Consider the following 18271-nt stretch of genomic DNA (forward strand, 5'->3'; position numbering starts at 1 on the left):
CATGTACAGGGTGATTTTATTTATTCTCTAAAAAGTGAAAGGCAAGTGCTGGCCTGTCCTGTAACGTTTAAAATATTTACTTTCATCTGTGATTAAATTGTCTCTCAGCTTAAAATCTAAATACATTGCTTCTGTAATTAATAGAGCTGCGTGTTTTAATGCTCTGGTGTGCAAGGAAGTTTAGAGAGGTTATTTCCCCCAAAATAACCACTTCCTCACCACACTGGAAAAATTAGAGATTCCTTAGGGTCTTAATTATAAATATATTATAAATTATAATCTTTTCATTGAAGGATGATATAAGAAGAAATGATATAAACCATTTCTCTGCTTTGTTTATAATGTTAATATTTACCAATCACTCATAAGTGATCAGCGGTCTTGTACAACGTTTCTCGAGAGACAACCGTGTAATTCACTCTTGAATTTGCATGTTGATAAATGAACGGGGAAACATCAAAAATATTTTCATATCGTGACAACTATGTTTGTAAGTCAGGAACACGTTCATGCCCTCAAATTATTTTTGAAATGCTGTTGCAATTATTTGTAAATAAATAATAATAAAAATAATGACTTGTGAATAGTGCTATATTCTCTAATTGTACATTGCTATTCTTGTTATGGCGGGGCTTAGGAGCCGGTCCTTCCACATTACATCTGCTGCATAAGCATATCAAAGCATTCTGCATAAATAAACTCCAAAGAAAAGGTGTCAACAGTCCCGTGGTTCAGTGTCCAGGTGTGTTGAATGATAAGCACCAATCATAGTCAGGTGCTGATGATGGGGAGGGAGAGGCCGACGTCGCGTGTTACAGTGAGGAACAACGCGGTTCCTGTTGTGAAAGCGATCAGTTTGGACTAAGAACGTTCATAGACGCTCACACGGTAAGTCCTAAATGTTTTTTTCTCGCTGTTTTGAAAAACGTTTAACGTTACTTTTAATTTAAATTGAACTTGCCAATCGGTTTAATACCCTCCATAGTTAGCCTTTACCTTTTATCCACCGTTAGTATTAAACCATCATAGATAGTAGCCTATAGCCTATACATTCATCTGCTCAAATCTTATTCAAATTTTTACAGCAGTGACACCGCGACGATTTAATATAGGATCTCCTCTAAACCGTATAAAGAGCATTTTTAACAAATGTAGTGAACTTGTATTTTTCCGAAAACAATGCGTAACACATTGTAGGTAATGTGAGTTTTCCAAAGTCAGTTTAGTTTATTTTTCAGGAATGTTATTATGACACTAGCTGTTTCTCAACCTAGTGCACTGCTTTTAGGCATATATGGCCAAAAATGTAGTCTAGGGCAGCAAGTGTTCAGACTGAAATTCTAGTATGCTTAATGTATGCATGCGCATATATGTTCAGACTGATACATATACATACATTTATTCATTTAGCAGACGCTTTTATCCAAAGCGACTTACAAATGAGAAAAATAGAATCAGTTAATCTAACAGTAGGACAACAATAAGTGTTATGACCCCTCTGTTTTTTTTTATAGAACAGAATAGAAGAGAAAGTGTTAGTATTACTGGATCAAGTGCTGTCGAAAAAGAAGCGTTTTCAGCCGCAATATGCCTACGCCGTTTAACAAAAACATTAAGTGAATCAGTAAGCATTTTTAAGTGTTTCGAACAGTTATACATTTATTTGATGAGGTATTATCTTGGAAATAACTATTTTGCCATGTAAGTTTTTGTAAACATGCTTAACACTTCAATTATGATTCAAGATAGATATGGTTAAAATAATAGTGGATTGCTTGTAGTTAAAGTCAAAATACTGGTAATACAGGAAAGGCAAGCTCCTTCCTGAAAATAGGCATGGCTTTGAGATTCAGCCTAATTCGAAATGCTTTTATCATTGATCAGAGCAAGGCTGGAACATAAGTCACATTAGATCAATCAGAATCCAAATACCACTCCTAAAGGACAAATATTTGCTGTAGAAGTTTCTACAAGACCAAATGCACACACTTTCTAAGGCTGTCTGCGTTATCTGTCTTTGAGCTCAATACAGTGTCCTTATGGGAGTGAAATGTACTTCATCTAGAGCCTGTGCTGTTTAATTGGTCACCTGAGACCATATTTCCAGTAAATGTAAAGCTTGTTTATTTTTAGATGCAAATATATGTTTGCCAATGTAGCTGTAATGCTGGCATCTACAAAGCTCTTGCCCTGTTCCAGTGAGTTTTAAGAGTTTGTTCACCCTAACAATGAATGTTCTGTCATCATTTACTCACCCTCGTCTTGATCCAAACCCATACGACCTACTTCCCCCACTCCTGCGAGGAGTTCAGATGATGCAAACTCTGAATCAACAGGCACCAATGCTAAATTTCTAAATCTTGTAATCATTATGTTGACAACTTGTAATTAATAACTTCAATGAGCTCATTGTCTTAAATTTAATATATTGTTTGCTAACTGTGTGATTTGCTGAAATACTTTACTTTGGCACAGTCACCTCTGATATTAGATCACTCTAAATTGTAGTGTAGATGCATGCATTTTCTGTAAAGCTGCTTTGAAATATTCGATATGTATTGTGAAAAGCACTATACAAATAAATGATCTGAAACACAAAAGAAGATATTTTGAATAATGTCTTGGTGGTTTCTTTTGTTCCATACAATGGAAGTCATATTGAGCCCCTTTGAAGTATCTTGTGTTCTGCAGAAGAAAGAAATTCAGGTTTTGAACAACATAAATGATGACAGAAATTTTCATTTGAGCAAACTGTCACTTTAACTTTCAGATAGTTAGTATTTATGCAAGGCTTAGAGCCCAGTGGTATTTGAAGTGCTATGTGTTCATAGTACAAAAAACTAACAAACAATCTTTGTTTCAATATTTGTTTCAATCTGCTGTTCAAGAGGATGTTCCTGTGATCTCACTTGCATTACTGTTTCCTTGTGTCTGCTAGGCTCACACCTGAACTTGACATCAAATGGGAATATAATCGAAGAAACTGAATTCGGAGGAAGATGCACATAGCAGATGTTTGTCATGCCTATAAAAAGCAAGTGTAGGATCAACTAACATTGATTCCCCCCCCCACCCCACCCAAGAAAGAACAAAAAAAACAGCAGCACTTCGACGCACGAGCATTCTGTTGTGTGAACCCCACCATTTCCTGTTGAGACCGACATCCTTTCTTGCTTCTCAAAGTTAGCTTCTCTCAACAGAGTTGTTGTAAAATGAGAAATAAGTATGCTAAATTCTTCATCGTAGCAGTAGCTAGCAGCCTTTTCTTTGTCATATTCTATTCCAAACTAACAGATGTGGAACGCACACAAAGAGACGTTGCCACAATCCCTTCGGCTGCAACTGCCACTTCTAGAAAACCCACAGTTGTACTGACAAACACCATAACAAAAAAACCCCAAAGTGATGGGCCAAATGAACTTCCTCCCCTCACTATTTCTGAGAAGTTCCGAAATGACGTTCCCAAAAACGGTGCCTTCTGGAACCGAAAACTTCATTCTCTCTTCAGGCAGTTTGACTCCTCCAACAATGAAACGCATAGGGAGCCGCATAAAAAGTTTCACTGTCAGCCTAAGAGTTTAGAGTTGCTACAAACGAACATTCAGGATATCCATTCGTATCCCCCTCTTTACGGAGACTTCCTTAAAAGTATGGAGTGTCGAGACCCACCGGTTCTTCACGATCAGCCTGGCAAGTGTGCGTCGGATCAAATTTTCCTTCTCTTTGCAATCAAATCCATCCCAAAGCACTTCGAGAGGCGCCAGGCAGTCCGAGAGACCTGGGGAAGAGAAGGGTTGTATGAAAACGGACTTCAGGTACGAATCGTCTTTCTGCTGGGTCGATCATCTGTGGATGATCCCAGTCTCGACAAAATGGTTTCATTTGAAGCTCAGCTGTTTAAAGACCTGCTCGTTTGGGATTTTCACGACACCTTTTACAACCTGACTCTCAAGGAGCACGTGTTCTTCAAGTGGATGCTCAATCACTGTCCTCAGGTGTCTTTCATTTTTAAGGGTGACGATGATGTTTTTGCCAACACTCAAGCAATCCTGAATCACCTTAAGTCTCTTGATTCCGCACAGGCCTCGACGTTATACACTGGGCAGATAATTTCTGATGCCACGCCATTACGGGACCCTAAAATCAAATATTATGTTCCTCAGTCTTTCTACGAAGGTCCTTACCCTCCTTATGCTGGTGGCGGTGGATTCCTCTTTTCTGGAAACCTTCTCCCATCTCTTTACCACGTTTCCTTTTACATACCCTTCTTCCCTATTGATGATGTCTACAACGGGATGTGCTTTAAAGCAATTGGAATCACTCCGACCAAACACGATGGTTTCCAGACATTTGACATTCGGGAGCAAGATCGAGAGAACCCCTGTGTGCACAAAAACTTGCTCCTGGTGCACCAACGCAACCCTCAGCAGACCATGAGACTGTGGAGAAATATGCACAGCTCCATGCTGTCCTGCTGATATGTCTGGTCAATTGTAAACGGACTATTATTAGACCAATTAAGATGATAAATAAGTTAAAGAATAAGCTGGCAACATTTTCTGGGGACAATAATGTGCATTAAAGTACCTTTCAAGACATTTCTGATACTCTGGATGAAGGCTTTTTTTGGTTTTCACTTGGGGTTGAAATGACTTGGGATTGTTTCATTATTGTACTTGAAAGAGAACACGGGTGATGGTGATGAACACCATTTATGTTTCTGTGCAATTGACACTGAGCTCTTTGTAGGTTATCTTTAAGGCAGTGTTTCCCAACCCTGTGCCTACACTGCACATTTTTGAACTCTTCCAAACCAAACATGCCTAATTCAACTCATCTGCTCCTTTATAGAGACTTTAAGACCAGAAATAGATGGTCAGATAACAGACGCATCAAAAATGTGCACTGTTGGTGTGCCTCCTGGAACAAGGTTGGAAAACACTGCTTTAAGGGTTAGATCGCCCAAAATTACTCTGTCCTGCAGAACACTAATATTTTGAAGATTGTTTCAGCTGTTTTTTGTCCTTATTGTGAAATCTTTCAAATTTCTAAAAAGACCAAGATTGTGTGAAATTAACTCCACTGGAAATCATGTTTTCTGAAGCGACATGATCACGCTATGATGAACGGATCAAAATGGTTGCCATTCTTCTAAATCTCCTTGTTTCAATTTTTTTTTTTTTTTTTTGGATGAACCTTTATTGAATGTCAGACCTTGTTTTTCATATTTCATGACGTTTGGTCACATTTTAATCTGTTCCTCATACAGAGCTATCATGTTTCACATGAGGGTGATAGATTTCCCCTTCGACTATTTCGCAACACTTTCCAGCTGATCACACTAATTTGTGCAACAGAAAACTGCTTGGTTTTAAAAAAGTAACTTCTGTGTGAGCTTAGCTTCATAATTTGCTGCGCTATTGAAAATAGATAATGAACCATTTTTTCCCCTGCAAAATTTCACTAATGTGACTATACCTTTAGAATACGCAGTATTAGTGAAGCTGATGGATTAATTCACTCTACCTTTACGTCCCATTTTGAAAGTTTAACGTTTTGGGTTTTTGTTGACTTGAGCAGTTTGTCTTTTCATCACAATATATTCTGTGTTCAATGTGAGAAAGTAAGCTACTATTTTTCAAGTCTGCATGTGGGACCTCAAATTGGCATGGGAGTAAATTGCGAGGGTGGCAGTATTCCTTGGAAATCACTGTTCTTGGAAAGCACATGTTCCTGGAACATGGGTCTTGTGGGAGATGAATGTCTTATCAGGCATTATATATCTGGGATGTGTTTCTCAAAGTGATTATATAACCATTAACACCAATGGTCTCTACGATCAACTTGGCTCATTATGCTTCTGAGAAACGCAGCCCAGAATGTTGAGCTGTGACAAGTTCTGTGGCTGGCAAAGTTATCTGTGAATTATTTCTATACGTGTGTAAAAATGTAACAAAGTACGAGATGTTGTATGTACACTCTAAAAAATGCTATGTTGTTTTAACCCATGTGTGGGTCAAGTATAGATAATCCAATAAAACATTTTTTAAAACAACTGTTGGGTTTGTCTGTATTTGACCAAAAACATGGGTTGAAACAATCCAACATTTTTAAGTTAAATTTGTAGTATGGGCTGAAATGGTATTTAAATGTATAGGGCTAGGCTGTTACATCATCATTATCTTATTTTTTTTCCATGTCACAGTATCCATGTGTGTCTGCACAGCTAAAACATAATGTAAAGTTCACATCAAAGTTATTGTGTGAGTGTTATATCTTGAATAAGAACCTAATGCAACTCAATGGGCTGATTCTGGTTCTGATGGACAGTTTTAATTTCATTTTGAATATGGAGGAAGCATGCATTTACACAGAGCTCTCAGAAACGAGGAAGCTGTGGTAGGTAAGAGTTCATTATTGTGACATGAATGAACAAGTAGGCTACGTGCTTTCTATCTACGTTCTTTGACACTTGCTTATGAGACTGAATATTGGAATCAAACTGCATCAACAAAACATCTTAAAGGAACAGGGTGTTTTGGGGCAATGATGTACTAAAAACAGGTTTTTCTTTTGCAGTTTTCACGCAGAGATGAGAATGTTTTCAAAATGATCCCCATACGAATTCGCAATGAATAAAAGCCTTGTATTATGCTTGCCAGGCCAGTAGCTGGCTATGTGACTTTGACTGAACACGTAAGACACATGCACACAAATTCACCATTTTCACAAATTCATATTTTAGTAGTTATGTAGTTTTGTATTTTTTTTTCAGGTCCCCAAAACACTGTTGTCATGTAAATGAATGGCCAAAAACGCATGCGTGTTTTTAGTTAAAAAGTGTCGTAAATGGCCCAATATTTATTTATTTTTTCCACATGCTGGTTAAAAAAAAAGAAAAGAAAATTAAGCAATAATTAATTGACTGTAACAATAAAGACAGCATGTTACTTAGTTAATAATAAATAAATAAAAAGTTAATTTATAAATAGACACTTGAAACCACTAATTCAGTCACCATGCCCTACTGACTGAGATGGCCAATACAAGTTTGCATGGATCAGTGCCATTTCACTGGTAAAATTGTTTTGTTGGCATACAGAGGACGTTTAGGTAAAGTTATCTATTTATTACTCTTTTCTCGTCTGTATTAGCAGTACTATGCTGATGAAAAAAATATGAGATTGGAGAAAAATTCTATTTTGATGGATTTTTTTTGTGTTCACTAGCAAAACCTTTGCATTCCATCGAGAAACTTTGCTGCCTGTCACTCAAAAAAATATATATTTCAGCATTTTAAAAGATCAAAAATACAAAACTGGTGTGCACATCCAAACCATCTGATGCAGATTGCACCTGATGAAGACCTGATGGTCGAAACGTTGTGCTTTTAATACATTTATCTTGAGCAGCATTGCAGTGTGCAGACTTCACTTTTCTTTTTTTGGTAACATTTTAAAGGAACCTGGGCCCAGTTTTTCAAAATTTTTAATCCGAATAAAATTGATCCGGATTTAGTAATCCTTTTTTTTGCGATCCGTGATCACGTAATCAATCTTACTTTTGAGCCAGTTTTTCAAAGCAACATCGGATTGGATCAATCTGATCCGGATAGGAATTTTTCAGGATCACCAAATCCTGAAACTAGAGCCTTAAATGGAACCAACAGTGTAGTCTACTGGCTTAGCAAAGAACAACAGTTGGCAAAATACCGGTGGCCACAAATAACCATTGTTTATTTTAATTTTAAGAAACAGAAACACTGTAATAAACAGAAACATTTTACTTTCCTTATTTTGTTATAATGTTAAATTGCAGATTTTGTTGTTTTACCATAATGGTAAAACAACAAAATCTGCAATTTAACATTATTTGAAGCATATATGAAGCATGTCACATCTAATGAGATATTATCTCATTAGATGTGACATGCTTCATATATGCTTCAAATATGAAGAAATGTATATATCATCAGTAAACATTGATTTTGTGATCATTCACTTAAAAAAAAAACCTCTCTGGTTTTATTTGGTTCGAAAAATCACAACTGAATCCACCCTTCTGATGGGATCAGGATAATCCTGTTTTTTTGGATCAAATAGATCCCAAACCGAGTTCAAAGTTCTGAAAAACCCAAAGGGCAGGTTTGATACAGATCAAATTTAAGATCGGATTACATGATCTGATCTTAGTTCAGAATCCCTCTTTTGCTTTTGAAAAACCCATTTCCAAAATTTGATCCAATCTGTGATCCAAAATCCCACTGGATTACTTTTGAAAAACGGCCCTGGAACAGGATTGGGCACTCTTGCCCTAGTCTCAGACTACATACCACATACTTATGTGTATGAGTACTCATACATATTTGGCCACATACTCATGGCCACATACTTACACTCCTGCTTTAGGGCATCCGTACATTCCAAACCCCAACGCCCTCAGGCTTTGTAAGATCTTCACACAGACCTTTTTTTCCTATAATAATACAAAAAGCACACAATTGACAAACTATTAGTTAAAGGGATAGTTCACCCAAAAATGAAAATGCTGTCCTCATTTACTCACCCTCATGTTGTTCCAAACCTGTATGACTTTCTTTCTTCTGCTGAACACAAAAGAAGATATTTTAAAGAAGGTTGGTAATTAAACAGTTGTATATTATTATTGTAGGAAAAAAAGGCCTGTGTGAAGATCTTACAAAGCCTGGGGGCGTTGGGGTTTGGAATGTACGGATGCCCTAAAGCAGGGGTTTAAGTATGTGGCCATGAGTATGTGGCCACATATCTATGAGTAATGAGTAAATGAGGGTTAGTTGACCCAAAAATGAAAATTCTGTCAGTAATTACTCCCCCTCATGTTGTTCCAACCGCGTAAGACTTTCGTTCATCTTCGGAACAAAAATTAAGATATTTTTGATGAAATCTGAGAGCTGGATCACTCCTCCACTGGCTTATGGACACTATAACTTGCTGGCCCAGAAAATGTATTAAAGACATTGTTAATATAGTCCAAGTGACTCCAGTGGCTCAATCTTAAGTTTATAAAGCGACGAGAATACTTTTTGTGCGCAAAAACAAACAAAAATAACGACTTTATTCCACTTTTCATTTCCTTCTCTCTGGGCCTCGAGTCTTTTCACGTAGTGTTTAAGCGCAGCGCGTCTGTGTTGCACGTCACCACGTAGGCTCACTATTGGGCGACTCTGGTCATGTGTGATACGTGGTGACGTGAAACACAGACACGCTACGCTATTACACTACGTAAAAAAAACTCTCGAGGTCCAGAGAGAAGGAAATGAAAAGTGGAATAAAGTCGTTATTTTTGTTTGTTTTTGCGCACAAAAAGTATTCTCGTCGCTTTATAAACTTAAGATTGAGCCACTGGAGTCACTTGGACTATATTAACAATGTCTTTAATACATTTTCTGGGCCAGCAAGTTATAGTGTCCATAAGCCTGTGGAGGAGTGAGCCAGCGCTCAGATTTCATCAAAAATATCTTAATTTGTGTTCCGAAGATGAACGAAAGTCTTACGGGGTTGGAACAACAAGAGGGTGAGTAATTACTGACAGAGTTTTCATTTTTGGGTCAACTAACCCTTTAAGCGAAATTAGAAACTTTACACAAGCATTGTATTTAGCAACAGTATACAGAGTCCTGACTGTTACAATAGAGCCAGCATTTTACTAAGTTAATAATAAAGTTAATTTATAAATAGACTGTTAAAACTATTAATTCAGTTACCAATCCCTACTGACTGAGATGGCCAATACAAGTTTGCATGGAAACTTGAATTATTTTCCTTTTTTCTAACATTAATCATTGCCATTTCACTGGTAACATTGTTTTGTTGGCATACAAAGGACATTTAGGTAAAGTTATCTACTTATTACTCTTTTCTCGTCTGTATTTGTCTTGAGGTAGGCCTCATCCAAATGACGTATTGATTTCAGTACTTTCATTTTTGTGGAATTTGGATTAGGTTAATGATTACTTCATGTATGGATTTATGAGGTCAAATGGTACTATATACATGTTGATAGCTTGATCATTTACATCAATAAATGACAGGGGAAAATGTGACATGAAAATTTATATTTTGTCTTAAGGTGTTGATTCCGAACACATAATTATTGTGTTGTTTTCTTGGGCACAATGTTTTAGAGCTTATTTTCAGTAGTCTGATTATATTCTGTAATATTTTGTTCTGTCTCTTATTGTAATTACATAATTATGAGATTGTTATTGGTGAGTTTCACTGTAAAATAGTGCAAAATGCTGCTTTAATTCTTTGAGAAAATTCACAGCAATTTCATGCAATTACTGGTTTGAGAAATGCCCCTGGTTGTTGACATCAAGTTTTTGGTCTGTCTGATATTTTAAGATAATTTAACATTTAGTCTGTCGATATTAATCATGAAAATTGTAATTCTTTTTTTCAACTGGTTGTGGAGTTTAGAGAGATGATTTTACTTGTAGTGCCTCCTGGTGCTGAACTACTATATTCACTGTTCTTCCTCAGAAAGTTCACGTCTAGACTGCATGAGCATTCCCGACCGGAAGTGACTATATTAATTAAATTAATAATAAATTAATATTATATCAATACAAAAACGATTATTTCTATTTATTTCTATACCTATAATATGTCCTTAAAGTCCTACAATATGCATGACTCGTGTCGTCTGTTTTATGCTGTAATTGTTGGGTGTTCTCTTCAGAGTTTTTAAAAAGCACAACATGAAGAAATAAACTCATCCTATAATAATACTACAGCGAAAACAGTTCACAATAGGCTCTCCGTATAGAAAGTCTGTCAGTGTAACAGTTTTTCCCCCCGCAAATGCAAACACCTCACTGAAACGACAGCGTATAAAACACAGACTACGTACAGACAATTCTTTTAACCTCTGTTTGAGGTTCTTGTGATTTTTGTGTTTACATTATCATATCGTTCTATACTCTTCTTTACCTGCCTCAGCCCTGCCTGTCGTCTTCTCATCCAGAGAGGTTTTCTGACCCAGGGGACGCAGGTATTATCCTATACACGGGTTTCTTGTATACAAACAATAACGGATGCGCGCGCATCCAGGAGGCAGAAAACCGCTAGCTGTTATGCCGAGTTCTGTAAAAGAACATTGTAATTAACGTAGATTTCGCATTGTTTGTAATTTCTTGCTGACTCAATAATAAACTGCAATTTCAGAGTTGGATCTGTTTGTTTGTGTTTATATTATATTAATATAACATTATGTAAAACGTCCAACTGTTTACGAATTAAAATCCGGACATACTGTGATGCATGAATTATCTATAGACAATGTAGTAATGTAATAGCCAATGTTAGGAGTGCAGCATCTATAGAGCTTTGCTTTTATATAAGTTAGCCTTGTTTACGTTACGACCTGCAACATTTCATGACACATATAACGTTACTTTACTGTAAATCAAAGATTTGACTATGGATTATGTGGGAACCCTTAGTACCTCCCAGGGGCGCAGATAGGATTTTTTAACTGGGGGGGACCAAGCTGTCAGCAAATGATTTAAACTTTAACTAGTGCTCAAGTAGTAACTTTGCATAATTTGGGCTAATGATTTGCATTAAAAAGCCATTGGGGGATTGTTATTTGAAATCATGGATAAACAACAATGACCAAAGGTAAACAAAAGCCTACCTGATCACCACTAGCAATGCATGATCAGACTGTTATTTGACTAGTATGCCAATCACCCACCAAAAACTTCATGTCTTCAGCAAAGTATGTTTTTTTTAAACATTTGCTTATCTCAGCATACAAAGTATATCATTATGAACAAAAAAAGCAAAGAACCTATGTGCAAATAATAATAATAATAATACTAATTGTTTGGTTTTTGAAAAAACGAGGTGATTTTTTTTTTGTCTCTTCTTCACCTTTATATGACTTTTATACAGTCAATTTTTTTTTCAGTTCAGAAAATCACCGGCTCAGTTTAGAAATAGGGGCTGTTTACACTTGGCCACTTCATGCGTTTGCTGTGATGGGATAGCTATCCGATCGTGAAAAGACCAGGTGTAAATGCCCTCCGAAACGCATTCGAGACAGATTTGAATCCGAGCGCTCAAACCACTTCAGGAGGAGGTCTGGGCCGCATTCCAGACGAAACTGAACAAACAAGTGTAAATGCATCTGGTTGTTGAAACCAAATATGTAGATTTTACTCCTCCCAAAAATGCTAAAAAATAAACGTGTGAGAGCGTGTTATAGGCTATATGTAATGTTATAGCCAAATATGGCGATGCTACTGGAACAGCATCGCCGCAGACTAGGGCAAACGTGCAAACTATCGCAAATCAAAGTGAAAGTAAGGCCCCGTCCACACTACTGCGTTTTCGTTTAAAAACGGGGACCTTTTGCTACGTTTGCACCTCCGGTCCACAGTAAAACGGCAAAAACGGAGACCCAAAACGGAGAAGTTTAGAAACGCTAGCCGACCCGTTTTTCGTTTTGAATCTCCGGAGGGCGTTTTAGTGTGGACGGGTCAAAACGGAGGACTTTAGAAACGATGACGTAGTAGAGGCTCACGCTCGGCTCTATGATTGGGTGTCATCAGTCATGGCGTATATCTTTGCTAGCAGATGTTGTCCAAGTAAATTCTGCATTTTACAATGCTATAACTGCCTACATGCGCCGGAGGCAAGCTATTATTCGAGCGATCTGTGACAATTCCCGTGTGCAGCGGCGGTATCGACCGTAGGCCTACATGGAGCGTCGGTTTTGGTGTGGACGGAGATCGTATTCGTTTTATTTTTCCGTTTCTAAACGAAAACGCAGTAGTGTGGACGGGGCCTAAGTCACAGACGCTAACACACAATCATCATCATTATAAGTAAAGAAACGAAATGATCTTACCAGGGCTGTTACTGCTCTCTCTTATTGCGGTCTTTAATTTAAATCCGTTTTGCAAAAACACGTTTATGTATAGTGTATAGCCTACACATAATGTATAGCGAAAACACTGATTAATCTCCTGTTTTACCGATTTTTGTCGCGTTTGGGATAGTGAGGGCGGGGGACGGATTGGGTCACTATGAATCTGGGGGGGTCATGTCCCCCCGTCCCCAGTGCCATCTGCGCCTCCGACCGTGGCGATTAGCCTAACTTATTTAAAAAAAACAATGGTGAGATCTTGCCGGATGCAATACATGACAATCTTTGGATTGTGGATGACAAGAAGTGGCCAGCAATTGTATGGCCTGATATAATTATCTTATTCAGACACCAAGTATACAAGAGAAATAATTAGAGCATACAAATCCCTTGATGCATACTACGTGCTATATATGGTCATGTGCAGCTCGTCAAATACTTTGATGCTGCACCGGATTTTTGCGTGTTGAGGATGTGCCAATGTTAAAGCCAAGCCTTATGATTTTAAGGCATTTTTTTTGGCAAAACCATGCTTCCCCATAGGAATGTTGAACATCAGGCACCCAGCACTGGCTACAACTCCTTGGCATTTTGACTTAGCAACAACACCACCACTATGCTAATAGCCGAACCCTTTACTCCGGTACGAAGAGAGCGGGTCTTTTGCCTCTTGGTTGCGTGCGCAAGCAGTGATGACGTCGCCGAGAAATCCATGTATGGAGGACCAAACCTGCAGAAATTAACCCTCTGGGGTCTGAGGGGTTTTTGGGGTCCTTGAGATGTTCTGACACCCTGACATTTGTGCTTTTTTCAGCTGCTTATAAACATATTAATGGCAAAGGTGTAAATTCACTCTATTTAGCACAAACAGGGCTACCATGTGAACAACTTGCATGTACATGTTTGTATTTTTGATAGAATAATGTTTATGCATGGTTTTTTCAAAAACAAAAAACTAAAGTTTCTGAAATAAGGCCATAAAACACATCCTAAATATATATAAGACTTTTGACTAATGGATGACGCTGCCTAGATTTTTTTTCATCAAAATTATGTGAAAATCATCCTGCCTAATCATTCACATAACACAATACATTGATTTAAATCTTGTAAAACACTTTTTGTTTGGAAAGGCCATATGCGGGTGGGCGTGATTCACACCTGAGGAGTCAATGGGGCCCGCATAATGAGGCTGCATACGTAATGAGCCTTTCATTCAGGTGTGCGAATGAGCCACAAAAATGCAAGGACAATATATAACTGGTTTGTTGTTTTTTTCCACAAATTTTGCTTGCAAATTGTACAATATCCAAGGTAAACATTTCTAGTAACTGTGCAGTTAATTGTTCTCATACTGTATTTTCAGATTTGGAATATTCTCTTCCCAAATGTGTCACTAATATTTTATGTCACTAAATTTTATTTTTATTTTGTTTTATTTTATTTTGTGTCACTAAAATTATTTAAAGAGAAGGCTTACAATATTACAATATACAGTAACAATATTTCCAGTGTAATCTTTCTTTGTATTCGCGATTCATATTAAAACAGTATTTTTGCCAGCTGTAGTAGCTCCACAACAGCGCGCATCTGTGCGTTCATTCATTCAAACGCGATTCATATTTAAACAGTATTTTTTGCCAGCTGTAGTAGCTCCACAACAGCACGCATCTGTGCGTTCGTTCGTTCATTCATTCATACACAGAAACGCAATTCATATTTAAACAGTATTTTTGCCAGCTGTAGTAGCTCCACAACAGCGCGCATCTGTGCGTTCGTTCGTTCGTTCGTTCATTCATTCATACACACAAACGCAATTCATATTTAAACAGTATTTTTGCCAGCTGTAGTAGCTCCACAACAGCGCGCATCTGTGCGTTCGTTCGTTCGTTCATTCATTCATACACACAAACGCAATTCATATTTAAACAGTATTTTTGCCAGCTGTAGTAGCTCCACAACAGCACGCATCTTTGCGTTCATTCATTCAGATTAGAACAAAGCAAACAGAACTGACCTAATTCCTCAGCGAGATCCGTTTGCTCCTCGAAATGATACTTCCAGAACTTCTGAGGTAAATTTTTGCAGGATTATTATCAAGATAGTAGTATTCCTCACAGCATCGTAAAGTACATAAGTCTGAAAGTGAACTCGCGGTGTGTGTTATCCAGCTGATGTGGGCGTTTCACAGGTTTGTTTGGATCGCCTCATTTGAATAGCGCGCGCTCTCCGTGGGCGGAGCACATTAAAACTTAATTAGCTGAGATGAGAACGACTGACATCTCTCTCTTTGCATACATATTACATAAACTGTGAATATTTGTTTTTTATAAAAATTACTTCATTTAAAAGAAGAAAATTCAAGCTTCATGCCTGTGTGACTGTATGCCTGTTTGACTGAGTATTCGCTGAGTTACAGTTCATTTTCGGACGCGTTTCAGAATTGACTTCACTGATGGAGAGTAGGCAGAACTCGCATCATGTTTATTTTTCTTTATTTGGCAAAAAGCACAACACTTTGTTTTTATTATGAGCATACACAAAAAAAATACACACTAAACAGGATCGATTAATGTATAACACAAGCATATAAGATAAAAATTAATATATTTTTTAATTTTTTTATCGCGCCGGCGCGATAGCCGACCTCAGGGGGTTAAATAAATAGATAAATAAATGTGATAATAGGAAAATAAAGAAAGAAATAAACGACTTGATAAAATAAATATGATTCATTTTTAATCAAATTCATTTTTGTATTATTTTTTCCCCTTAATGTATTATTTTCTGCTTTTATACATTTTTACATTTGTTAAAAATCGTTTTAACTTTTATTTATTCGTTAATTATTTATTTATTTTTATATTTATTCTTACATTTATTGTTTATATTTATTTATTTATGCATTCATTTATTTATAGATTTATTTATTTATTCATTTATTTTTACATTTATTTATTTATTGATTCATTTATTTTTACATTTCTTTGTGTAACATGGAAATGAGGAAGGCGGTCCTTGTGTAGCTTCAGTGCATCATTGGTTGAGAGCTCACGAATAGAATCGTCAGGCTTGGCTGTTTAAAAAAACAAAAACAAATGGCGGCAAGAAATAATTCGTTGTCCAGGGGCCCGTTCTTCGTACGTTGCTTATTACATCCGAGATCAAATGACACATCCAAGATGATATCATCGTGCGAATCATGATCTGGCTAACTCGGTTCTTCGAACACACTTGCCGGATATGATTAGTATAGCTGGATTGAGTTATCTGAGATAAATGCGCGTTCATGCTAAGTTTAAAAGGGGATATGTATCGATACTAGAAACATTGATCAGCAACGCTGCTATTGGCTGCTCAGCGTGGCCAAAGAGCGCGCTCAGTTTTTCTCCTCAGCAGAGCAAGAACTAATAGTCGAAGTTTATTCGGAATTTTAATGTTTAATCAAAACGCCAGGGAACACCTTAAAGTCTGCAAAAGCCAGGAGAGAGGGCTGGCAAAAAGTAGCAGACAATTTATATCCGTTAGAAGTGGCCATCCCATACACAAACGAAATATATTTGAAATATATTTTCAGAGTATGTTTTGGAATATATGCAAATATTTGAAATTGGCCCAATAAATATATTTCACACTTAACATCATATATTTTTGTTATATTTCAGAATATATTTCAATGTATTTTTTTCTGTATGGGTCCCCAAAAGTGTCAAAAATATATGTGGCATATATTGAAATATATTCTGAAATATAATATATCCAAATACATTGAAATATATTCTGAAATATAACAAAAATATATGATGTTAGGTGTGAAATATATTTATTGGGCCAATTTCAAATATTTGCATATATTCCAAAATATTCTCTGAAAATATATTTCTTTTGTGTATGGGATGTTAGATGTTTTTATCACTTATTAGCCTATATTTGTGTATTTTAATAATTGCATAATTACTTTGTTCATTGTAATGTCAGAGTCACCACACTAGAACATGGGAACAAATAAAAGTGAAGTACAAAAATATTCTACATAATGGTAATTTTTAGTTATATTATAGTCTCTTTTATAAAAGGCACTGTTAAATAAATGGTTGTCTGTTTATAAAAGCAACCAAGAAAAAGGCTGAGAAAAAAAAGAGAAAAGATCTTAGTAGCCTACACTGTAAAATAATTTTTGCTGCATTAAATTAAGGCCGTATAGTCCTTTCAACTGTTAAATCTTGAGTAATGATGAATTGCTTTGACTTGTGAAAGTGAAAACTGATAAACTTATGTTAATGTAAAAATATTTTGCCATGAGTTATTGATCACATTTTTCCAGAGTGTAGTTCATTGTAATGACATTGTGTTTTCCTCTTTTGTGCACTTTTACATAATATACCAACACTTGTATCTGTTCCCAAGAAAGTGGTGGCTGAAATATGTGCAGTAAGTGGACATTTTATAACTTTCCAAAGGCAAGAAGGTATAAGACTTTGTAATGTCCATTTGTTTCCATTGCACTGGACAGTGAATAAACCCTCTCAGATAAATGTCATATGGAGGAACTAGCCTACCTGCAAGTGCATAAATAACTTTACTTAATTTATACTTGTATGCTGTATGGCTGCAATATAAGTTGCAGGATTCCACATCTACAGAAAGGCCTACAGAAGAGTCTGCACACACAGAGGAGACATAGGCCTACAGGTGTATAGCCAACTTTTCCTTTTTATTTGTTGCATGAGGCATGTGTCTAATATCTCTTGTTGCAGGCACTTGACCACTGGCTTTTCTTTACAAAGAACAACTGAAATAAAACTCAAGGAACTAAGCATATTTGTCTTTTATTAAACATTTAATGAAAAGTTTGGCAATGTTGTGTAATATGGCACATGCAACAATGTCACAGGCCCTGTCAGGTGTGCAACCCTCAGACTTTTCAGACACTGACATCTTCCCTTTAGTTAGCCAAAGTTCATTTCATTGTGTACCCTTGTCCTGGCTAGAGCTGCACTGTAACTGGTTTGGGTCAGGGAATGGGGTCATAAAACACCTGTCTGCAGGAACATGCCATAATCACCTATGAAAAAATGCAGTTCTGTTATGATCAGCATAAGTGTATGTAATACAGTAAGCTTGATATTTAAGTGTGGAACTTTCCTTACCACTTTCAAATAATATGCATAAATGTGAATCTCTGAAAATGCTTAAGTCATGCACAGATCCTGGCCATTTTGCTTTCACATTTGTGATATGGAAGATTTTAGTCAACTGCCTTTTTTTATTTTATATAATATTACTAATCTGGAATATTAAGACATTGCTTTACAACATTGGATCTAAGTGGCTTGGAAATGCCACAAAAAAAAAAAAA

The 18271-nt window shown here is 36.7% G+C and overlaps 1 protein-coding gene across 1 annotated transcript; it reads left to right on the plus strand.

Moving 5' to 3' along the window:
• The first annotated feature begins 718 nt into the window (after positions 1-718).
• Positions 719-6887, plus strand: b3gnt2l (UDP-GlcNAc:betaGal beta-1,3-N-acetylglucosaminyltransferase 2, like). The gene is made up of 2 exons (XM_081372512.1): positions 719-888; positions 2939-6887. Exon 2 carries the CDS (start codon positions 3213-3215, stop codon positions 4476-4478), a length of 1266 nt encoding a protein of 421 aa, XP_081228638.1. The 5' UTR covers positions 719-888; positions 2939-3212; the 3' UTR covers positions 4479-6887.
• The last annotated feature ends 11384 nt before the right edge of the window (positions 6888-18271 follow it).

Source organism: Scardinius erythrophthalmus (genome assembly GCF_964197995.2).
Source record: "Scardinius erythrophthalmus genome assembly, chromosome: 8".
Classification (NCBI taxonomy): domain Eukaryota; kingdom Metazoa; phylum Chordata; class Actinopteri; order Cypriniformes; family Leuciscidae; genus Scardinius; species Scardinius erythrophthalmus.

Excerpts from the sequence above, each read along its gene's own strand:
- b3gnt2l (XM_081372512.1), top strand. The coding sequence starts at position 3,213 with ATGAGAAATAAGTATGCTAAATTCTTCATCGTAGCAGTAGCTAGCAGC.